The sequence below is a fragment of the Botryllus schlosseri genome, chromosome 9 (genome assembly GCF_051294905.1).
Source record: "Botryllus schlosseri isolate E-star chromosome 9, Bs_hap1, whole genome shotgun sequence".
Lineage (NCBI taxonomy): Eukaryota > Metazoa > Chordata > Ascidiacea > Stolidobranchia > Styelidae > Botryllus > Botryllus schlosseri.
In genome coordinates this window covers 20,677,845-20,703,679 of record NC_137244.1, presented here as the reverse complement: position 1 = coordinate 20,703,679, position 25,835 = coordinate 20,677,845, and the positions used below count along the sequence as shown (strand labels likewise).

The 25,835-nt window shown below is 44.4% G+C and overlaps 2 protein-coding genes across 4 annotated transcripts in view; one reads left to right on the top strand and one right to left on the bottom strand.

Moving 5' to 3' along the window:
* LOC145445939 (S phase cyclin A-associated protein in the endoplasmic reticulum-like) overlaps positions 1-25,835 on the bottom strand; it is a 69,707-nt gene that overhangs the window by 8,066 nt on the left and 35,806 nt on the right. For all 3 annotated transcript variants that reach the window (XM_080324096.1, XM_080324095.1, XM_080324097.1), the window contains exons 28-29: positions 15,272-15,421; positions 4,706-4,897 (exon numbers count right to left, since the gene is read on the bottom strand). In XM_080324096.1, coding sequence (XP_080180222.1) covers positions 4,706-4,897; positions 15,272-15,421 — 342 coding nt within the window. The remainder of the gene's footprint in view (positions 1-4,705; positions 4,898-15,271; positions 15,422-25,835) is intronic.
* Positions 5,512-25,835, top strand: part of LOC145445955 (E3 ubiquitin-protein ligase rnf168-like) — a 306,333-nt gene continuing 286,009 nt past the window's right edge. Inside the window, exon 1 of the mRNA XM_080324122.1 lies at positions 5,512-5,522. The gene's annotated coding sequence lies outside the window, so the exon portion shown is untranslated. The remainder of the gene's footprint in view (positions 5,523-25,835) is intronic.

The window sequence follows — 25,835 nt, the reverse complement described above, 5'->3', positions numbered from 1 at the left end:
TTGTTGTGGGATGTATTCTGAGGGGGTTTGTTAATTGTGGTCACGCTTCGGTGATTTTAAGAACACAGTCAAGTTAAAATCCAAGTTCGTGACCGAATATGAGTCATAAACTGGTTTACTATGCCTGCAAATGGTTGGATACGACAAGAGAAAGTATACCACGTTGTTTCATGCCATTAACTGGGCGGTAGGGCTCCTATTCGGTATTGATATTGAACTTGACCATTATGACCACTCACTGACCACGCCCATATGTAAATTTTTCATGTATTTTTTATTTTTCGATATCTGGCGAGCCGCGCGGTTTACGGCCATGGTTGACGGCTTGTTCGAAACTAGGCAACGGGGGCTACGCACTGATGCATAATTCTTGACTCTCTGACGCTATCTTGGGGGTCAGTCTTGAAAAATGAGAGAGAGAAAGAGATATTTTAGAGAAAAAGTTTGTTTATTTAGTCTTATAAAAAATCCTAGACATGCCTTGGGGTGTCGATCGAAGACAGAAACGGTAGAGGGATATAGTCCGCCCACTTCTAAAATGAAACAGCCCAGATTGAAGTCTTGCTGAGGTCACGGTATGAATTTGAAAAGTGATGGTCAGTTTCGCGAAAAATGACCAGATTTCAAAAGGGTTAAAGGCGGCCGGGCTAGGAAACGGGGCTCGCGCAGCGGAAAAGAACATCCAGAAACGCGCGACGCCCGCGAGTCTGCGTCGGGATAACGGCAACGCCGCAAAATCCAGATAATATCCAGGCCCGACGCGTTCACAAATACCCGCCACAATGGCCGCGCGGATTTCGGAAACAGCTCGACGCGAGGCGAAACCTCCGCTGACAAATGTATTTGATCGGCGTCTGATCGCGGCCCTTGTTTATACAGTTGACCGCCGGGCAAACACGATTTTTGGAAGACAGTCGGGAGGTTTTTGGATGCTCGCACCGACTCGGTGTTTGACTTGGGATCAGAGATGGCTCGAGATTACGAAAGCGTCTTTTCCCCGTGTTTAACCAAGGATTAATAACTTCTCTTGCAGCGCAGGTGAGCCGAGCCAGAGACGCCAGATTCCAGTTTTCTCGCGATACGCCCGCATTAAGCAGATAACGACTGTAAATACTCACCAAATAACAGGCCGGGCAGCGCAAATTTTTGATCCCAAAACGTCCGATTCCCTATTCCGTCTCGTTACACGGCATTACCGCAAGATACAGTTAGTTAAAGGTTGTAGCAACGCGCTGAAATCATACCACCCACGGCGCGCTTTACGACAGATTATAGGATATATCCAGTCCGTGATTTATATCTGCGGGCTGCGCGTTTAAGAAAGGTGTTATGGCATAACGAACACGCCGAGTATACTCCGCGAGATAAAAACTATTTACAAGCCACAATAATAGCACAGCGACGAGAGAAAAGCTCCATAATCGGAACGGGAAACAATGTACAATGTACAAATGTTTGCGATGTATATTCAACTTTGACCGCCCTCACAATAAAACAGCCACGGACACACAATGGGATATTATAAGCATCGATTAGAACGTGTGAATTACCACCGAATACAAACGCAGCGCGTCGCCTATTTTATTTACACGTAAACGCGTAAATAATCGAAGAAGACTTAAAATCGGATGCCGTGTTTTGGTTTGCGAGCGACTTGCACTTGCGACTGAGTTACGGTTGGGCGTGGGTCGCACTATGGGCTGAAAAGGAATGTCATACGCGCGTTGTTACAGCGCGGAAACATACGCAGTAGCGAGAAATCTGCTGGGATATAAACGAAATTAGACCGCAAGCGCGAAAATATCGGACGCGTCTACAGCGAACTGCACTTAGACACTAACGGATGCTAATCAAAACAACGCACATAAGAATTTACCGGACCGTTTTTTTTTCATCATTGTCCGGCGGCGTGGAGAATAACTCGCACGCTGACAAACAATATATTGAAGAAAAATTTGTGATTTTGCGCAAAATTCGCGTAACGCTATCGGCAGCGAGATGATTCGCGGAATCGTAAAAGTTTATAAGCTTGCTCAAGCCACGAATGAAATTCACGGCGCACAAATTGCATTTTCAGACAGAGCCCAGCGATTCTTAACCTGTGGTACGTGGTGCGCAGTGAATGCGTTTCTTTTCAAGTAATATTACAGTTTTCACAAATCGTAAACGTAATATTTCCTGATGTTAAAGGGGCACTGCACTCAAAAAATGATGTGGTCTCAAATTGAAGGGCAAAACGAAAAAAAAAATTTGGCAGCAGCCATTTTCTTCAGAACGCCACCGAAACGGAGCTGCAATTCATTGAAATTTCCACAGGACCTTCACGCTCCAGCTGCCGCGGCTGCTTAACCCGTTACATGGCACGATGTCTTCATCGTCGCACTTGCTAGACGCGACAAGGCATTCACGCAGAGAACGATCTTTAGACATATTTCCTTCAAAACATCGGCTGACAACTATCTAAAGTTCGTTGCTAATTCACCCATCTTAATAACCCTACACAGATATAGAATTAATTTGTGTTTTTCGTTAATTTGTTGGTACGCAACCAAATCGAAGAACCTCAGGCTGGTCCGCGGTAATAAAAAGGCTGAGAACCAACGAGATTGACAGCGCAGGAACTTTGTAAAATTAATAAACTTCATTCAGTCATCTCAATTCGGAGCCATGTACGTGGCATACGTCAACCGACTATTTCCGTCTTATGTACCGAAAAATTACATGGATTGGATTTCACCATATTTAATGCACAACACTAAATGAAGGGTATGCGAAGCAGCTTGGTGATAGACCATAGCATAGGGATCCCTCTGAAATCCGCAGCTCGGAAATTTCGGCGACAAAACTTTCGGAACCCACGCGGCCGCGCCGAAGCATCTATTTTAAAACCGTGCCCGGCTGTTTAGACAACAGCGCGCTGTTTCGGGCAACAAAATTATTTGCGTGGCAATACATCAAGGTCGTCGCGTCTTCGTACAAAATCATTAGCCGAATTACGTCACTTTGATACCGTATTTCGAATCGTGATAGTATCACAATCGCGGGTGCTACTGTGCCCACGTAGTACCTCGTATAGTTGCGAGAAAAGATAATCACAATTCATGAACCCAATTCGAATTCTTTCATTCATTCATTCTATATCAGTTTAAAATTCTACTCCAAGCCCGATAGCGACACAAATCCTTTGAAAATTGTTTGAAAATTCAAACCATCGACCCTTTCTGTCACACTGTGTATTGATTCGATTTTAGCTGCGTTGGTAGAGTGTTTGCGGTTTGCCGCGCCTCTGCCGTGGGTCATCTATTTCAAGATAGCGTAGTGATACGATTCACAGCTGCAACGCCTACAGGTTACGGGTTCGAGTCCGACTCCAGAATCACATCTCCAGTGTTGGAGGTTTATCTAGGCTCCTCCTCGCCATCTGATCCGCGTAGAAGTCGAGAAGTGGGCAGTGCTACCAGTCGGCAGATACGTAATCATAAGAAAGAATATTGGACTGGTGTAAATGACCATTGTAGCCATTGTAGTACTAGAAACTCCATGTCGAATTCCCATTGTAGATTCGCGTATATAATAAAAACGAAGATACCCTTATAACATCCTGATACCCCATTTTGAAATCCAAATCCACGGCTAACTATGCACTACACCACAACCGACACGCGACTCAGTGCCAGGCCGCCGAACAAGACACAACAGCACAACTAATGACGACCGCAGATTGTTTGTTTGGGATTACCGAGCCTTAACCAGCGAGCGCAGTTGACCAGTGCAGCAGCGCTCATTACGCTTCACGGTACCGAAAGCCCGGCATTCGAGCGCCCAATTAGCGCGAAAGGGCGCCACGCATTTCAAATGCGCATCGCCCATGTAATCCGCAACAGATTTGAACGAATGTGGAGGAGAGTTCGAATACGCACCTATTATGCGACCACAAAGATAATGCCAGTTTTACACCAGCTGAAAATTATTTGGTGTTTTTAAGACCATGTCTATTTCATCGCACTTTGTGAAAGCGCGTGAATCTTCCAAGACTTCAAGGCGGGTAAAATGTATCGAAATTAGAATTCCCGTTCTCGATATAGCTCTTAGCGGAAATGGGCGTGTAGTACTCGAAAAAAATCATCTGTCCCTACTCGCTAGAACCATACGGCGGCTTTCCGAAGAAAACGGCTGCTGTCACAATTTTTTTCACGATTTCATCTTCAATTTGAGACTACATCATATTTAGAGCGGATGTAGTGCCCCTTTGAGGAATAGCATCATAAGCTATTGAGAAAAGGACTTTGGCATACCCGCGTATCGGTAAAGCATCGCTACCGGAAGTCCACAAAAGCAAAACAGCGCGTTCGCGACACGTACACCAAAGACTGAAGCAATCGTCGTCTCGTTGTTTACGTTATTAACGCGAGATAACGGTTGGGGCTATCGGTGTCATGAATTATGAGCTGTGTTTATAAGGGCAGAATCGAGAGTAACTAAAACGGAGCTCGGGTCTACACAGTCACGATGTAAAGCATAATTCCGGATTGTCGACAGTGAAATCACTTCCGTACCACAAAATCCGACACCATCGCCAACGCGCAATCGCGCAACGCCTCGAAATACGGTTTCACCAATTCTCCATACTATTTCCGATTACTACCGTTAACAATGTCCCGATATCCAATCGATTAGTCACACAACAGGGCAAACAGATCATTACCTTGATGTAACCGGACAACAGCGAGCCGCTGGCTTCTTGCTCCAGCATCGCGAGATTGGCCGGGTTGCGATGGCAGCAGGCGATCAGGGTCGGGAACAGCACGCTCGACAGCTTGGGGTTGCTGAAGTAGGCGAACGGGAGAACGCAAAGCTGCTGTAGCACGGTCGGCATCGCTCCGGAATGGACGATTTCCTGTCGAGAAAAGGCGCTTGGTGAACTCGACGTTATAATTATTATTATTACTCGGGTGGTTTTTTTTACCCAAAAAACGGAAGCTTCTGACCTAAAAAAATGAAAATTTTGATATTTTTTTACCTCAAATTTTGACAAAAATTTGCCCTCATGTATGCAAATTAGGCGTTTTCGCACATCATGTTAGAATTGTATTACTTCTCTTCATTTGTGATTGGAACTGTCCTTCCTTACGAAGTAGTTTGGCCTTCAACCTATTTGTTTCATATGACCATTTATGATTCGCAATGAGCAGATAATGGACCGTCTGCAACGGTAGGCCTATAGAATAGGCTACAAGCTGTAAAATATCAAATGCTAAGTTCACCGACAGTGCAAACATCTACGATACAAAAAATGGAGGTTGCGAAAATATTTTGACTTTGTAAACAATTTTGACACTTTTTTGCCTAACGCTAAAATTTTGACAAAATTTTGACATGTCAAAAACAAAAACCCCTTAATATTACGTAAGCGGCATACATCAATATATCGATGAATTCGAAAATGCACGTTTCATTGAATATGCGCTTGAATAAGGATGGATGGCAACTGGTGAATTCGGCACTTGCTGTGTTGTATTAATGTATTCGGGTTAAGGGTTAGTAGTTACGTTAGAGTTATGGTAGGCTCGGATTCGGATTAGGGGCCGCCGAGTTACGAATTAAATATCCCGAATTCACTGGTAACCCTGATGAAAGTAGGTCGAAAATCTTTTAGTGAATAAATTAACAAATAAAGATACCGTATTGTTTTGTGTAATTCTACAGTTCTGTACCCCGGATGGCTTGTACTGAACAGCTATAACGGGCCAGTATCTACGGCGGCGGAACCTCACACGAAATACACACCGCCCACAAGAACACCCTCCAAACTTGACATCAGAACCACAGAAGACTCGGTGCGAATTTACGAGAACCGAACCGCGCGCGAGATCACAAAACCGATTCGCGAGACGACAAGCGCGGTCCCAAATTTGAATTCCTCAAGGAATCCCTAAGCCGCGAGCCTACCGCAGAACCTGACCCCGGATTACGAATGACAAAGGCGAGCGCGCGTCCGTGTGAACTCCCGGGGTAAAATAACCCCCGTGGGTACCAGATCAATGGATTTCACCTTCAGCAAATAAGCGGCGGCTCAACTAGTTTGTGCGAGTGCGATGTATTTCAGGAAATAATTGGGCTTAAGCCAAATCCATCCCAGATATTTAGAAACACTATCCCGAGCCGCGCTGCTGAGTCACCCCGCGCGGGGCTCACCCGAGAGAAGTAATGAGACAGTTCACAGCTGTTCAAAATATTCAGGAAACGGGATTTTCGGATTGTCAATCGTATTTGGTAACCCAGTACGCGCGAATACCGGTATTGACGCCCGCAAAAATTCATTACCGGCTTACCGCGGGCGAGAGTGCTCTATCTTGATTTGAGCCAGACGCCCGGATAATATAGTGGCATCGGACAGCTGGTGACGGATTAAATGCCGGGTAGGTAGCCTAGATCTCGGAAATCCACTGATAATACCAATACGAACCATTCATCAGATGTGCTTTATCGTGTGGATATTGATCGCTTCAGTGGCTTCGTGACTACGACGAGAATAAGGTGTGCTGAATGTCAGACTTGTCCAATGTACAACATTGGTACAAGCTACTGGACTTTCAAAATGCGCAACTAGAACAACTCGATTTTCAAAACTCGCCACTGCAAATAGAACAAGTCACTTTTCCAAACAAGCAACTAAAACTAGAACTAGAATCACTCAATTCTCAAAACTCGCAACTAGAACCGAAAACAACGACCTCTAAAAACCGCAACTAATAAACTAAACACAACTATCTATATTCAATTCCGAAGCAACTATTCCTTTCCACATGAGCTGAACACGAACATGAAACGGGAGGGTCTCAACCCCCCAAAACCCACCATGGCTACGCCAATGTTAGTGGTGACGACTTTGAGCTAGCAATGGCTGGAAGGACATCACACAACAGAACACAGGTGTCACGATTCACGACAAACGACGATACTTGTTTTCAAGTTGTTCGTCAACTAAATATTTTTGAGTGCGCAACTACAACTAGAACTACTCGCTTTGTAAAATCCGAAGCCAGAACTATAATTAAAGATTCATGACAGATTCATCCTTATTTTGAAGAACTGTGACAGAACCTTACGGTCCGTAATCCGTATATTTCAGATCTGTCCATATTATCAACTCGTGTCCAATCTGTCCATAGTCTGTGTCGTTATTTTCGGCAACGAAGCCGTGATTAAGACTGGGTGAAAGTGATGATGTTTTTTTAGCCATCAGCTTCCAACAACGCCTTAAACAGGTGATATTACGAGCGGGCAGAAGTGTTTTTTCAGTCCTCAGCTGCTTAGTTTGAGATCCATGTCGACGGCAACACTGGATATGTAGGGTAAAGGGGATTTAGATCAGTCTGACTACCTTTGAAAATTGAGGTTCGCGAGCAGGCAGATGCCAGAGCCCACCAACAAATATTATCGAAGGAGCGTGCTGCGTGGAGATAGTACAGAAAACGCCGTGTTACATAGCCAGATCATAGTTCGGATACTGACTTTACCATGGAGTCCGCAGAGGTGGCCAGTAATAAAGCATTTCAATATTTTAGACTACTTCGCATTTTTCGTTTTTCATGGGCAAAACTAAGCCTACAATACTAACTTTCTGCATACTTGTAAATGGCTACTTTAACTTGTACGTACATTCGTAAAAATTACATATACTTCTACTGGAGTATCAGGGCAATCATCAGAAACTAGTAGAGAACAGAACATTGTGTATCAGCACAATTGTAGCACCAAATATTTTTGGTGACACTCGTCACCTATAATCATCAACAACTAGTGTTGTGATACCATACGATTGTTGATATACATATACAATGTTCTTTCCAATTCTCTGCTAGTTGCTGACGATAACCCCTGATGAGTGTCAGCCGAAAAATATTCGGGTTTATTTGAAATGTTTATATATTATTCAAATTGTATATTGATGCTCTGTACCTGCTAAGAAGCTCTTGCATACAATATACAGAGTACACAACGCAACCATACAGTCCTACAACGAACAGAGCGATCGCTCCATTCCTGACATCATGCGGATATCGCGAAGCACGCATCCGTCCAATCCGTCCAGGTGCCTACCTTCATCGCACCGTAATCGCTTGTTCTTGCCACACAAATTCCAAACGGATGCTATTTATCGCCGTTACTTAGTTATTTCGATACTAGAAACGCGCCGGCAAACACGCCAAACAAAGAATCGTATCCAAGTTAAATTTACCGAAGGAAATCGCGCAATCCAACCGTGGCGAGCCCACATTGCCGACGGGATAACAAATCGGGATTCGGTTTCGACCTAACAGATTTAAAAAAAGGGCGCAGAGGCATATCGCGTAATCAGGAAGCGCGCTTCTAGGAGTTGGTTACTTTCTCGTTACGTCACGCAAAACATAACAAACCCGACCCGATACGGCGGGTCGGCTTTCGGTTTCAATTTACAGCTGTAAGGGTCAAGCGCGTGCCGTGCTGCCAGACTCGGACGATTAGCTAATTCTAGCCGTTTAATTCGACTGATTACAGCGAAATGCCGGTAATATGATTATAATCTATTCTAATTTCTGGTTTTCCTGGAAATGCTACACCGGGGCCTACGATACCAAGTATCGTAGGCCCCGGCTAAACGAAAACTCAATGTACGCATGTATTTGCCATCGCGTTCGGCCAGATTATCTTCGACTAACACGCCGTGAAGAATGCAGTGCAGACACGAATCAAAAGTATGCTGGCGTCAGGCTCGGAATACTAGGTAATTCTAAAAGTCCAGTCGGACCAATTACAGCAAAAGGCAGTTACTGTAATTACCAGGGAGATTTTTTTGGCATGCCAAAATAAGTCAAAATTTTGTCAAAATTGTTTACAAAGGCCAAATTTTTTTGACTTCTGCATTTCGTTTGCTTCGCAGATTTCGCACTGTCGGTGAACTTATCATTAGGTATTTTACAGCTTGTAGCCTACTTTATAGGCCTACCGTTGTAGACGACCCCCGTATGCTCATTGTGAATCATGAACAGTCAAATGAAACAAATACGTCAACATACCACAATATCCTAACTGAAGCAAGACCGCTTGGGCATTGCATGGTTTTTATATCAAGAATCGCATGATGAAAAATTGTGATGTAGACAACATTGTCAGAATGAAGCAACGCGGTGTGTCACCAGCAGTGTACGCACAACTTCAGTGTTGCCAGCCAACAGCTGCCGCTGTTGAACGTTCTTCCTCCATTCTTGGCAAGCTACTTAGTGAATACAGACAATTTCTACCCGAGGATGTAGGAAAGTATCTTTCGGTGTGCTACAACAAATTTCAATTATTTCTACCATAATACGTGATGTAACTACTGGAATTCTTCATGGGTCCAGATTTCGTTAAAATAAAGTGTTTTTATGTAAAAATTTGTCAGTTTTCAAGTCATAAACGTTTTTCAGGCCAAAATTCTTCGTAAGGACAGACAGTTCCAACCAGAAATGACGATAAGTAGTATAATTTCAACATTATTTGCGAAAACACCTAATTCGCATACGTGAGGTCAAATTGTGGTCAAAATCAAGTTTTTTAGGTCAAAAATGTCAAAAGTTTGATTTTTTAGGTCAAAATCTTCCGTTTTTTAGGTAAAAAAATGTTTCTTAGCTCAAATTTTTAATCTAATCTAATTTCTGGTTGTCCTGAAAATGCCACAGGAGAACTGTATGGTGCGCAAAGAGCCGCGCCCGGTGTACAACAGACATTTGCCATTTTCATACTTGAGACTGAGATTATGAACTCTGACCTTTTTTCGTACTGAAATTGATTTTCGTCGCATTTCTAATCCACTTTACATACATTTGCCATTCTCATCCTTGCGTGAATGAACCCTAATTTGATATGAACCCAACTTCATTTCGTTGTATTTATTTCTAATGCAGAGCTCAATTCAGTTTCCGAGTTTTTTCTTCTACTTGTAATCCAATAGCAATGCCGACTACTTCCATCAAATTGCTACTATTTCAACAAGAGCCAAATTGAATGTTATATTCAATTGTATAGTGAAGTTCTGTACCTCCAAGAAGCTCTCTGAACATGCCAAAGTACAGCAAGTGAACAACAGAAAAATGCACTGTCGCGGAGAAGCAATTCATTCGCCAGCCACCGAAACCGGCCACGTTCAACATAGATCGAACAGTAGCAACAATAGAACACAGATAAAGGCACGAATGTCACAGCATTTTTCGACACTACATCCTCACGGCGCGCGCATTGTTCTCAATCCCGCCAGAGTTAACGCGAGGTCGTTAGCGGCACGCAGTACAAACAATAACATATTTCGCGCTAATCTCCAAACAATCCGGGCCTGTATGTAGCCGGCGTGCGACCACCGTCTTTAACCCGCGAAACCAAGTTCAACCGAACTCGAGATGAAACGCGCCAGCGACGAGCGAACGCGACAACTCCAAGGCGGTACCGCAATCGCGAGAGTTTGGGTGATAGGTGGTCGCGCTCCAGCATCGAACCCGCGACCCCAGCGCGTAATTACCGCGCCAGATGGCAGTGGCACTTGACGCGGTTGATCTGGCAGCAGTTAACTGTTGCAAATGCCGACAAAGGCGATATCAATAGTGAAAATATAAACGCTAATGATTTTCTAAAAAATTCACACAGTACGCCGTCATTAGCAGCAGACTTGGACTACTAGATGATTGTAGTTGTTCAATTGCACTTATATGAGCTAAATGCCGATAATCAAATTCTAATCTAATTCCAGGTTTTCCTGAAAATGCTACATGATAACTAGGGCGATTTTTTGACATGTCAAAATAAGTCAAAATCATAACGTTAAGTCGGTTACAAAGTCAATTTTTTTGCAACCTGCATTTCGTTTGTATCGTAGATGTTTGTACTGTCGGTGAACTTATCATTGGGCAATGTACTTTAACATCTGGACATTTAACATCTTATAGCCTACTGTATATAGGCCTACCGTTATAGAAGGCCCATTCTTTGCTAATTGTGAATCATAAACGGTCAAATGAAACAAATACGGTAGGTTGACATAGTGATATGCTCAAGGTACCGCAATATCCTAACTGAAGCAAGACTGCGTGGGCATTGGTTATCATATCAAGAAGCGCATGATGAAAAATTGTGATGTAGACAGACACCATTGTCAGAATGAAGCAACACGGTGTGTCACCAGCAGTGTACGCACAACTTCAGTGTTGCCAGCCCACAACTGCTGCTGTTGAACGTTCTTTCTCCATTCTTGGCGAGCTACATAGTAAGGACAGACACTTTCTTCCCGAGAATGTAGGAAAGTATCTTTCGTTGTACTACAACAAATTTCAATTATTTTTGCCATAATGCGTGATGTAACTACTGGAGTTTTTCATATGTCCAAATCTCGTTACAATAAAGTTTTTTCATGTAAAAATTTGTCAGTTTTCAAGTCAAAAACTTTTTTTTTTCTGGCCAAACTACTTCGTAAGGACAGACAATCCCAACGAGAAATGAAGTCAAGTAGTACTATTCTAACATTATGTGCGAAAACACTTAGTTTACATACATGAGGTCAAAATTTTGTCAAAATTCAGTTTTTAAGGTAAAAAATGTCAAAATCTTCCGCTTTTTTGGTAAAAAAAATCGCCCTAATAATAAGAGAAAAAAATCACGTAACGATCTACGTTGACACCATCATGGCCAAGTACTTTTCAGACGAGAGAAAACCACCTTATCGCGCTAAAATCTTAATCAAGAGACAGATAACATCATAACACCTCAGCAGTAATATCAGTACGACTAGATCGTTGTCAAGCGATGAGTCAATGCCGCCATCTAGTGCGTACTGCGTAGCCACCGATTCTGTTATTGCAAAATCGCTACGCGGGCCTCCGTAACAAGGTCGCGCCCTCGAAATTTGTCGCGCATCCCCAGCGAGCATGTCCGTTATCTGCGCCTCGCTAAAGAAAAGTGTGCGGTTTGTTTACGCCGAACACATCACCTACGCCCGCGCAGGCTCATCCATCACTTTTAAAACGAGTCCGACGGGAAACAAAAACCCCGCCAAGATATTTTAACCAGCATAAAGGGCGAGGGATCCCGGGTTAACAAGGCGCAGCTACGACACGGCGTTATGACGTCACGCGGTAGACACAGACAATGCTTTAATATCCCGCGGCGAGGCTATCTAAAACAACTAGCCTATCGTAAACGCCGTATAATTCCTGAAAATGTCGAAAACGACTATAATTACGGGCGAGGCACGGGTAACCAGGCTTGCAACCCGACCCCCACTGACCACACCAACAAATTTGGACCATTTTCGCCATTTGAGCGCGTAAAACTAAAAAAAGCCATCAACGTCCCGACGAAAATAACGGCCCGATGCATCAACGCTGGTCGGAACAAAAGCATTCTGGTGCCAATTACCCCGCTAATCCGATTACGATGAGCAATGGTCGTAAAAAAAGCGCGCGCGCATACCCAAACACAAACAAAATAAAAATGTTACCTTCCAGTGTTGATAATTCATCATTCTTACTAAGTGGACGAAAAAAATAGCGCGCCGAACATTATCAACCAAAACCCGCGAAGTGATAGCCGAATGTTAACACAAGGCAAGAACGCAAGGTAAAGTCGGAACGGGGTATCAATCACACGGGAGCTCGTTAGATGAAACACATCGCTTTTCGTTAGCGGGTGATAAACTTGTCTGCGTTCAAGTGGTGCTTCGATATTTCCAATTACCCCGTTTGAAATCGACCCCGAGATATCATCTACATAATTAGCGTTGCGCCGATACCAGGCCGGATGGATTGCAGCAATGATTCGGGGTGTCGGGGCCTCAACGTAATAGTGTAACGGGACATGCGGATTGATCATCAGAATTCTAGATCTACAATCTATACGACAGACTTGTACAAACTGACGGTCAACTGTTTGAAAAGTGAGTAGTTCTGGTTCTGGTTGTAGTTGCACATATCAAAAATCCACTCGTTAGTATATAAACAAAATAGTAACCGAAATAAGCGCATATGACTAACCGATATAATATTTGTGAGGCTAGTTAGCAGGAAAGCAGATAGAATGGTCGGTAACATTCAATTTCGAAGCTTCGGCAATCTATAGCCAAAAGCAGACGGCTATTCATTACCGGACCGCAAAGATCCTAGCGAAATTAACAGACCATAAAGCGCATAACAATCGTAACGAGTGAGTTCGCTTGTCACGTCACCGAATACGACATTGACCTTTTTTAGATGCGGTCAAGTTTCAATATTGAATACTTGGTGCGTTACGACAGGTGGGCGTGAAACAATAAATCAACCTAGTTATCAACTTGCTTGTTCTTCAATCACTTAACGTTACACTTGGCCACATTTTCAGCACTCCAAACGACTACATTTTTGCTGGCGAGCAAAACGAAAGCCGAAATGTTACGTTTGAGTTTGATGATGTTGCGTGCTATGGTAATCTTTTAGAAATAAATACCACGTCTCGGATAAAAGCCTTGTTGAAATTATAAGCAATGAACTCGAAATGAGTAAAAAGAGGACATTTGGGCATTTTTGAGCTTCCCCGGGATGAACATTCACATTTCTCAAGAAAAGAGGTCAAATCACCTAAAATATGACATTAAGTAAGCCTACTTAACGTAGAATTTGACAATCCATGAGAATCTTGCTTGAAACAATGTATAGGCGTTAATCGGGAGGGCAACCGAAGTCCATCATTTGCATCATTTAAGATAGAAAGCGCGAATCTTCAGACAGCAGACAATACGCATTTAGGCCTATTAATCTGGCTTCGCGAGGCCGCAATCTGCAATAACTTCGTAATCACGCTCGTGATTTCTCTCATTTTACCGCGTCCATCGCGCTACAACTATTTCAGCAAAAAAAAAACGATAAGCGATACCTCCTGACCTAATCAAATCTAACCCACGCCGAACGGGGACCTGCGGGTTATGATATGTCGTATGGGTCATCATTTGGCGTGTCACGAAAAATTATTTCGCGTGGCACAAATGGCACGCGTTCCGGGGGTTGCCGACCCCCGACATACCGTGTAGACCGGCCTCAACTGCGACACAGGAGAATCACACGGCATGACGTCGAATTAAAAAGTTGGAAAACTGAGGCCAGCGTACAAAACAACACTCGTCTCGACTTTTCAGAGCACGCACCGCCAGTTCAACCGTACGCCGCCAAACAAGTTACCAGCAACAAATCAGAGTTCACGCACGGCTCGCCGCGGCAACGACGCGACAAAATTGAAACATCAAACTACAACCGCAAACAGCCATAACCAGATATACTGTGCATTAACACAGAGCCGGGAATTCCAGAGCGGCAGACAACACGCAAACCATCGCGTGTCACCATGCACGACAGCGAAAGTTGAAGTAAAGGGCGACGCAATTGTCACAGTGTCGGGATTGCGACTTGTACAATAGGGCCGAAAAACGGTATAAACAATCAGCCTGCCTACATATCATAATACGGTTTGTAGCATTCCTGAAGGTTTTAGAAAAAATCTATTCAGCCGCAACAGACGTACAATACGAGCAAAGCGTCAATTTCGGTGGGCACTTGCAAATTTCAAACGGACAAATCATAATAACACACCGCAAGGTGCATTACGCCGGAAACCCATTAGGAGTAGAGTCTCGGACCGGTCATTATAAAACCCATCAAATATGAATACCTACTTGTGTGTTAAGGTCTGCGGGGTTCGTACGGCGCAGGGAAGGAAGGGGTGAAAGGTTCAAACCGGGTCCCTGTAAGGCTAAAGGAAATAATGCATAATGCAGGGTTTTGCGCAAATTTCGATTTGGACTCGGAAATTCGGGTTTCCAGGCCTCAACGGATTCGGAAAGGATATGAAACGCGTCCCTGATTTCATTAGGAGTGGTATTCCAGAATATATTCCACGGCAGTTCGTGGGTTTGTAAAACACACGGATTGGAAGATTGGAAATATTTCATCATTAAGCGTTACAGGCTTTTTCCCTGGCGGTTGCATAAAAGGTATAAAAGGTACATATTTCATCTCTTCAAGTGTGTACTCGATTCTGCTCAGCCGTATTTACCAACAACAAATACGATACAAAAACTCGTTCGAGGCTAGGAACGAGATTGATTGGGATATTGTACTGGAAATCTCGTTTGAAGACGGACTTTTCGAGAATCTGCCACCGAAACACGAGTCACGAAATCATTTCCATACCAATCACGATTTACGGGCTACAATAATTTGGCGGCGTCGCGCTAACTGACCTGATTCTTCTTATTCTGCAACGCGAAATGTCCCACGCAAATAATGACCTCGTGCAGCAGGCCGTCCCGATCTCCGTGCTGGCAGTACCACAACAGGTACGTGCAGATATGCCTGAACTCCAGCGACACGCCTTCGGCGCCCAGACTTTCCTGAAAAGCAAACGCCGTAATAAATGGTAAGTTTAGCTTATCATTGTAGACTGCGCGCGTCCAACGCAGCTTATGTCGCTTTGGGATGAATCTTTTCAATCTCATTTGATCAAATTTGGTCAATAAATCTCTGTGAACATTGATTTGGACGCGATAAAAGTGCGTCGGGACCAAACCAGATCTGAAATACGAATCCCAAATCTTCACAGGGGAGAACACCTACTCTTCAAGTATATGAAGAGACTCTTAATGATACAGAACATCAATATGGAGGTTAGGAGCAATTTTGATTGTGTTCTGACGGAAGGCGGATTAGTTAATTTCAATTCAACACGATGGAACAAGGACAGGCAACCGAAGTGCGTCTGACATTCACTTGCGCCACAACAATTTCAGTTGCTAAGGTAATAGCGCTTCTGAAGATTTTCCGTTTCGCGCGGAGAATCAATTAGGACGTATAGTGGACTACGAAATAGTATCTCGCGACAATCGAAGTCAAAATACAAGCAGAATATGCTGAATGACAGCGATCGAGAATACCGGGCCCTGATCCGACATATTGACATCGCCCACCGTCACATGCCATGCCACTACCTTTTGGGTTTCGTCCATGGCTTAGTAGCGTAAGGGTTCGCAAGGTTACAAGATGTCAAGACCGGCTGTTCTAGGACAAGGTGAGCGTCTGATTAAAAGTTAATCAAAGTCGTTTCGAGAATTTCCTTTCTTATCATTGTGTCGCAATTATGTGGGGTTTTGAAACTGATAAAAAAACGAGCCAGAGTCAGAATCAGATATCAAGCTAGAGATGAAAAAGATGACATCACGACCCGGATACATTGAAAATATTTGTCAGCGCGCAGTCAAGTTAGACCTCTTTTCCTATATACGCTCAGTTTCCCCAATTAGTATACACGGCCGCCATTCTATCTCAGTGCGTCATAGCCGCATAGTATTTACCCACCTGCGAAACACTGTTTTTTTAACGCAGCAACGCTACAAAGACGCTGACGGCTTTTTTACACGTTTCCTCGCATAAATACGCCTTCTTTATCCCGCGAGACGCATCGAAGTCTCCAACAAACAACAGCTACACGGATACCGCCGGACTTTACAAGGTCAGCCCAGCGGTAAAAGCGCCGCGCGCCTCGCCCGGCGCGTACATCACACGGCGCAGTTTCACAATTTCTCCGTGTAAAACCATGTTTGTACACGGAATCCGTAAGCAGATTACCACACATGACAAGCGGCGCGACATGGGAAAGTTAACAATATTTATCCCCGATATACGGCCGCGATTAAAACGGAGGATTCTGTAATCGGCGATCTCGGGTCGAGCGAGATAAGCCGGGTGGGTCAGGGAAGATCGTGGCGCGAGCGATGCTATCGAACTCAAGCCAGCTAAAATCAACAAACTGCACCGGCAACACGGATAATTATACAGTGAATTGTGATGATTATTGAAAAGAGATACTGGCACGAATCATACCCGCGTGATGTGAGATTATGCAATTAGAGGCCCTCTCCTGTATTTCAAAATTAGATTTGAATTAGAATTACTGAATTCGCGAAAAAAAATTGGAAATGAAATCATGTTCACTGAACATTGTTCAGTTCATATCAAGTCACTGTTGATTCACGCGAGCACGGCAATGGCAAATGTCTGTGCAGCAAGCGTGATTCGTTTCGCTCTGCACAGGTCTCCTGTAGCAATTTCATTTAACAAATTAGACAAGAATAAGCTTACCGGCTATACGCTACAACAAGACGCCTAGGATTATCTAACTGCCCAGATCCGCACAGTGTCACATACTAAAGCAGGGGGCAGAAAGGGAGTAATTGCGGTGCAATGCTGATACGGCCATTCTCAATGAATTCGTGACACCACTAATTTCGAAGTCGGTTCATGTCTATTGGGTCGCAAGTCGGCCGTCACATGAGCAGGCCCGAATGTGGTCTCATATGAACGAGATAGTGTAACCGTGAAGACAAGATAGCTTATCAAGACCAGGCGATTTGGTAGCGAGACATGTAACGTTCACGAAAAAGGCTGGGAACCACCGTGATAAAATAAAGCCATCGTCGCAGAATCGTGTAAGATCCCTCGAAAATGTCGGCCATATCCGAACTCTACACGAGACATCATTGCGACTCTCTAGCGCTCAAGCTTGCTATAGTTTTGAAGCGTACCACAGGTGCTTTTGTACTGTTCTCGCACATCCGTTAAGGATTTGTTAGGGAATAATATGATCAAAGAAATTCCTCTACGACACAAACAACTTGACATCTATTTCATCATCATAAAATACCGTACATGCATTCATTACTAAGTGCAATGCTCTAAACCTCAAAGTACAGATCAATATAAACCAGTCGAAAGAGACCCCTTTCTCAGACTTCAGTCGTTTCTTAGGGCCAGTAGCACGACTTCAAGAAACACACGCTTTCATCAAGCTCGGAATAATCAAAATCTGACATTTTTAACCAAGATAAAGGAGGGTCAAAGGGTGCATCACGCTGAAATTCGCAGTCGGAGCAAACCCATACAATTTCACGGACATCACCGCTAACAAGATTGCGCGCGGGCTGAAACAATCGGGGGGAAAACATCGTAATCTCCAAAACCATCCCAAGCGTGTAGATTTTTATCAAATCACTGAGCAAACAAGTCGAAGCAAGCATCCAAACAAGCGCGCATCCCGACTCTTTTCCAAGTTATGATTGGCACGCTATCGTTTTTAGTATCTCCGTCTAGAATTTCCGCGGGTCGGGCACCGCTGAACAAATGCGCTACGCGACCGAAAAGCGGGAATCCGTACAAGGATGCTAAGCAAACACGAGATGCAATCTGAGATGTTATCTGGCATAGAAGATCCCGGCATTGGCAACAACTCTCATCCAAGGTCATCTCGTTCGGTTGGAGGTCGCTACCAGGGCGGGATGATTCACAGAGACGGGATATGCAAAAGAAAATTTCCCGATTGACAAAATGACGGGCGGCTTTGTTGTAAGATACAGCTGCCGCGCTTCTTTAAAAATATGTCTATAAATATAATTGGCTTTATGCGATTCATTGCGATCAAATAACGGCCGAAAATAAAGAAGCGGATTAGTTGATGTTCTGTATGAGGTTGGAATAATTTTCGTGCCATGTCTAGACGGAAACAACAGAAGTCCGGCTGAAATCTCAAATTCAGATTTCCAAGTTCAAATCCGAATCGAAATGTCCGTTCAAGCGCGGGTGGACCGACAAGGTTTGCGAGACAAAATGACTTAGGGCCAGTCACGTCCGGTGAGAAACGGGAAATAAACAAAAACGGCCAGAAGTATTCTTGTCCTGGAGCATTATGACGCTATTTCACCGCGTATGCTACTAAATTAAGGCAAGGTGGGGCGTTTCGGGCATACGAGATGCCGTAGCAGGATCCGCATTCGATAAAGAAAAACAGATCACAAAACACCGTGATTTCCAATACCCTACCAGCAGCGGACAGCATCGACAAAATCCCGCACATCCTAATGAAACGCCATGTAGTTTCAATTGATGTCAAAACCCCAATTTACAATTTAATAATATATTCATATTGAAATAAACCCAAATATTTGGTTGACACTTGTCAGGGGTAATCGCCAAGAACTTTGTATGTCAACAGTCGCATCACCAAATATGACGCCACCCTGGCGAGTGTCAGCCGAAAATATTCAATCGTATAGTGAGGTTCTCTACAGCTGGCCTCCGGCCACCAGATTCGGCATAACGCATCGAGGAAAACGCACACTGACTGAAAACCAGTATCGAAGAGAAGGAACCAAATATTTCCACCATTGATCCCATTTACCCGTTCGCTGTTGCTGTAGTGTCGCGCGGGAACATGCGCTAAATTACACGGCGCCGCATCTTGCATGAGCGGGCGGCTTAGATTTACAACCCACAATTACTGCGCGCCGCGCCGATAACATCTCGTAACCCATAATATGATTAGGGAATGAATTTATTGCATCGCGAAAATATACGCGCATTACAAGCGCCGGCAATTCGACCGGTTGCCAAACACAGGGTACAGCCCTGCGTCGGTTGACAGACCAGATAAATTTCGCGGGCAGACTAATGCGGGTGAACGCGCGGTCTGAAATATTCATCAATGCGACTTCGGCGGCGATTGCGATCTCGCGGGCCGCGACGGTGAATTTATTTCGATGAATGATTGCCGCTTGAGTAATGCTGCTTGGTGCGAGCGGCAATGCGCGTGAAAAGGCGCTGAATAATTGAGAGAGTGGGCGAGGGTGAGATTTTCGGACGTGACATGAAAAGTCTCAAGAGTGAAAGTGTTTCTTTACGAAAGGGGATGACGATCACGCGGTGCGACGAATTGGATCATGAAATATTGTCAGTAATGGAGGCCATTTATTTGAGGTAATTTCCCCCGCACCTGCGGCTTTGTACCACGGTCCTATACTTTAGTTCTACCCTACCAATGTAAGATGCGCAACAACACGACCTCGTGTCAGAATTGAGTCGCCTAGCTGCAATCGAACTTTTCAGACGATGCAATACACACAATAATAGGATGCCGAAATTTCTTAAGCGCGTCCGAATTATTAAAATAAATCGTTTGGGCGGATTGTAGATGTTGTCCTATACTATAGCTTGTTCTACGTGCCTAGTCAGTTGGCTCCGATCATGCAGAGTTGGTCATGATCGGTGACCAAATGCATCTGCTTTTTCGGAGTACACAAGTTTTCGCAATCACGTACCGCGGTAGCTTTCGATTGATACCAAATTACCTATCATCAAATTTCGCGCTCGGCGGCCATACGGAAAGAATGGCGTAGCCCAATCGCAGTGAGCCGTGAGATTTGCTTGTGTCCACACCGTTGTAGGACACTATGATCTCGCACACGGTGAAAAAGTTTTGGCTTTAAGCTCACATAGCACCAGTCTTACAAAAGACAACGCCGCTAACCTTGAATATGCAAATACACCTATCGCCAAACACAGCAACCCGAGCACATGTTTCACGCAGATTACATAACAAAATATCCGAAGTCAGCACAGGATGCGCAGATCCACTCGCGTTTCGACAACGCGCGACACGTAGGCGGTGCTGGGGCAGCCGCGCAGGCCCGGACAGGGACTGACACCGGAAATCGCCAAGAAATTGTCGCTGCCGGCTGTCGAAACTTTTGAGCCTACACAGTAGTCTTCAAAGGCCGATTCGCGGTTCAACGCCGACAAGCGTCAACGGGTCACCGCGTTAACTTGACCATTCCGTGTCATCCCGTCGCGGCCACTCAAAAAGTCGGCACAGTTTATCTTTCTGGGCAGTGTTTGCTTGATTTGCGTCTATGACTGGTCGCTCGCCGCTCACGGTTCAAAGACGAACAGAGTGCCGGTCAATGCTTCCCGGTATAATATATAAAATGTACAAACTTTGCCCGACTTACGAGTGAGCAAGTTACATCGGGTGAAATAGCCGATAGTTGTTTTTGGCGTTGTCGCCTGACACGCTATTGAGGAAACGGCCACTCACGAAAACAGACTCGAACGCCAGCAAGTAGCCTTCGAGGGCTGTCCGTCAGCAAGTTTTCGATGTCTGTCAAGGTTTTTGGCAGGCAACAAAAGTCAACAAGCGACTTAACCTTTCGCCTTCTCGCACGGAGTCCGGAGTTGTTTTGATAATCACGGGGTTTCGACTACTACGGTCATTTGCACCAGGACGATATTAATTATTTGCCGACTTGTAGCACGGTCCACTTTCATGCTAGGCTTTCGGTAACGCACCGCTAGTTTGCAACATTTGTTTTCCAGTTGGCCATCGACGATCACGTCAGGCAAGCACGCGAACATCTCAACTGTAACGTTGGACGCTTGTCCCGTAATTGGAGAAATGAAACATCAAATTTCGAATTGATTTCGAAGTTTGAAACGTATTTTTCTGCATCCTAACGTAACGCAGAGTCCGTGGTTTACTTTGGACGTCGCGATGCCGTAAGTGTTCTACGAAACTGTTGAATAGTAGCCTGCAGGTCGTAAAAGACCAATTAAAATAGAAATCCATGAAGAAATTTGAAATAAAATTATAGTTAAATTTCGACAATTCAATGTAACGTCTAAGGATTGTAATAAATCACTACGATTGCGAGTGGAAAACCACCGCAACGCACCCAATTTTTAGTCCGAGAGAGACCTTGACGCGGTCGCTAATTTTCTGGAATTGGAATGGCGATTTCACTGTAGGCACAAATAGTGCCGGAATCGCCTCCGTCACACCTCTTCGTGAAGCCAAATCACGTTCCAGAAGTAAGTGATTCAGAACTGCTGCAGGGATTTATTGAATGGGTACCGATGTTACGTCACAATTTCGATGACGCTATAGGCTGGGGTTTGACGAGTTACGACCTGTTACGAGACCAGGCTTCATTATCCAAATCGGTAGCGAACATCTTAGCAATCCTACCCGACTACAGTATACAGAGTTGACTGCATTTAGCGTACTCGCAAGCTACTGTTATTGATCTGTCATTGCCGGAATTTAAGGATTACCATGCGATTTTGGTAGGACCGTAATCTATCGCCATCTTTCAACGCGTGAAACGGTGCGAAAAAAATACAAAAATAGCGACTGCTCTCACAGAGTTGAAAAAACAAGGCACAGTGTTGGCGATATATTTCAAATCTGTCAATCACACGCGCCGCGTAACAGTAATCCGCCAAAGCCCAAATGGCGGACGCTTCAGGCATGGCCTTCATAATAGCGACCGGGCATGGGGCGATTACGGCATCACTGTAATCGATTGGCATTAAGATTACACGGAAAAGTTGGCAGGATTACAATCATTTCGTTTCGTAAGCCTTGCACACATATTCGAAGAACATTGAGATGGCGACAAAGAAGCCTTCTCGACTTAGCTACGGCTTATGCTAACATGCCGTAGTGGGGGCAGACGGAAGATTCAAATAATCAGTATGGAATGGTGACATGACGATTTGTGCCCACTTCAACTTTAGAAGAATATGACAAAATGAACACGAAATTCTTACCAAACAGAAGAAATGCTTTGCATACATCCATGAACGTGATTTGCATAAGACCTTGTCATTCTCCCACTACGAGCTATAGACCAGCAATACAGCTGTGATCTGTATTATACATGGGTACAGCAAGCCTTGAAAAAAAAAATCCCTCGATCAAAAACTTGAAATCACACCTTTCTTCATGTTTGTAACGCGCATCACCTCTAGCCATTTGGGCCCCGTAATTCGTATTACAGTGTGTAACGCGCTGCCAAATAGAGAAGCTTGTTGCCAATTAACGAAAAGCGTGTTTCTAATTAACGAGAGTCGTCTGCAAAGCACTCGATCTCTTGCTGAGTTGGTTTGCAGTTCGTTTCGTACGCGAGTGAAATTAGGTCGCTGATTGCTACAAGCGTGCGCGGCAATCCTTGTTGATTCATCGCGTCAACGCCAGACCTAAACAATCGCATACACAAGAGGCCATGTGCGCAAGATATAATCGCTTGCGTAATCAGTCGCATCTGCAACAGGACTGGTGCGCCAGACATAACCGTTGGCCAGAGCAATGGCATCTGTAATTGTAATAGGCCTCGTGCGCAAGTTGTCGTGTGTCGCTAGCTTGAACTATCGCGTCGCCGACCTCACAGGCTTTGGCTACTATCTACCCTCGTTTAGAGACAATGACGTTATTGTATTATGATTAGCGATGATTATGTCATGATTGTTCTACAGTGACATAGCAAAACGGAACAACATCGAATACTAAACCGCAACTATTCAGTATTCAAATTCATGTACTCATGTACTGCGAATGCAGGGTGCGTACTATATACAACATGGGTATAGGCTTTTTCCCATAATATAAACGTTATCTTAAGGGTGCGTATTATACATGGGGGCGCACTATATTCGGAAAATTACGGTAATCCTCGTAATCCATTACGATCACCAAATCTCTGGCTGCAACAAACAAGGCTGGAGAATCAGTGATATGAAGGAAAGGAAAGGACGTAGTTCATTTTTGTCCGTGATGTTTTTGCGGCATATACACCGGCTCATGATATACATACACACGATCTCTGCATATGCATACCATGAGTGCATGATGTGCATATGCCGATGGACATGGAAGGTGCAGATATAGCAGGGGTGGGCAAACTTTTGAGCTCGCGGGCCGCATTCAACATCTGAATCCATTTGCGGGCCGCACTATATAGAATTGGGATTATAAACCAAAACGCAATATTGGTATTTGATTACATAGCGAGGACATGGAGATAATGTAAGTGCTTATTTAAAACAAACCAAATATTGTGTTGATGATATCGTACACGCGTCAGAAACATAGTGGCGAGATTTCATAGGCTGGTAGACCTCTATAACCAATTTGTAAAAACTATAGAGATGAAAGTCGGTTGTCCCGCTTTTTAGAACAGGATCGAAATTTAGATCTGTGAGCAGCGATCTGTTCATAGATTTACTAATTCCAGTTTTGGTTCTGCTCCATGACACACAATGCTGACAGCATCATAACCATGTTAGCTTCAAACACGCTTCTTCTATGTGTAGATATAATATATTATTACCCCGATTCTACGCATACAGAGAACGAATCTACCTAAAACACGCGCGAATCGTTTTTATAAGCACATCACTGAAATAATTAAAACTGGAGTGGCCAATCTGAAATCACACTCGTGATCCGAATTATGTCAATCTCGTTTAGGATTTCTGTGATGTTCAGCAGTTGAAACGTTTCAAACTGCGTGGGTCTTGAGATCGGGCTGTTGCGCCAGAAATTAAACATAAAAAAGAATATAGGAAGTGTTTACCCTAGAACAGTGGTTCTCATTTTTTTTAAGACACACGCCCCCCCCCCCTTATGATGGTGAAAGATTTCGCGCCCCCTTATCGTCACAGTACAAAATGCAACCACGATGCTAGCAGACCTAACGGATAGTTCACTGGCATGGAAGGTTACGACTGTGGATGAGATATTTTGAAACATGAAATTCAGACTAAATGCAGAGCAAGAATTATGAATTTGAAGTAAATCGCGCGGAGCGAGAAAAATTTTTTCGTTTAGCTCAGCTTCGCGCCCACCTTTCAGATGCTTTCACGCCACCCAGTTTGAGAACCACAGTCTTAGAATTATCATGGTCAATTATACTAAGAAAAAGTTTAATCAAGTCCCTGCATTAATTCGATTTTTTGTACGCATTTTATCAATGTTTAAAAGAAGTTTCCATTGACTCTCGCGGGCCGCACAGAACGGTGTTGCGGGCCGCATGCGGCCCGCGGGCCGTAGTTTCCCAACCCCTGAGATATAGCCTTTATTACGGCTTTCTAAGTCTTGCACCACCCCTCCATGCTATCCCAGTAATGCATGAGCGCCAAGCGGGGAAGTCATGCATACCAGTGTTAGTTAGGTCTTTGGTGTGACCCGGCCGGGGATCTAATCCACGACCTACCGCTCCAGAAGTCGGAGGCTTACCATTACGCTATCTTGTCGGTTAGGGTTCGAAGAGGTGCAAACAGGTATATCCCATGCTGTAGTGAAAGCCGCGAGCGCCCGGATAAAGTGAGACCAACTCGATGCGTGAGATTCGTAACTTTTCACAGAATCTCCGGATGAGTGTGGCCGCTGACGGATAAATCGACAGCTTTCGTGCCAATTGCGACAGCGAGGGGCGAAAATGAAATGAAGAGGCTTTTTTTCCTGCTACGCCGACGGTGCGGTACGGACTAGGGTTGGACTATCCGGATAACGGTTAACCGGTTAGCCGCAGTTTTTTTTCTATCTGATATCCGGATATTATTCGACCGGTTAACCGGATAATAAGTTTCAATACGTCTTATTATATCAGTGTTGCGCGAGGTCGATTAGCGTGAAGCGTGTTGTCAATTAGCGTGATTAGTCTGTGCACAATGTAACGCGACTCGATCTCCCGCTGAGAAATGTTTGCCCCGCGCTCGGCAATCGTCGCTGGCCTTATTTATCGCGTCTCCAACAGCCTAATTCCGCTGGCTTGAAGAATCGCATCTGCAATAGGCCCTGTGCAGTGTGCACACTGCACACTGTACCATTGCTGGCCTGCACAATCGCATCTGCAATAGGCCTGGTACGAAACATATATCATCGCTGGCCTAACTATCGCGTCCCGGGCCTAGCATGCGTTGGCTCCAAACTCTCATGGCTTGGAGACTATATGCTGTTAAGTGTATGCTGATTAGCGATTGTGGTTAATGAGTGACACCGCGAAACCGAATGACTTCAGATGTTCGCAAACATGATGTGCATGCACAATTGATTTCCGATGATACTTCATTCGAAAACAAATCGACCCCCTTTTATTTCAACCCCCTATTTTAAGGCTGACTACGCGCCTGACCACGTGAATC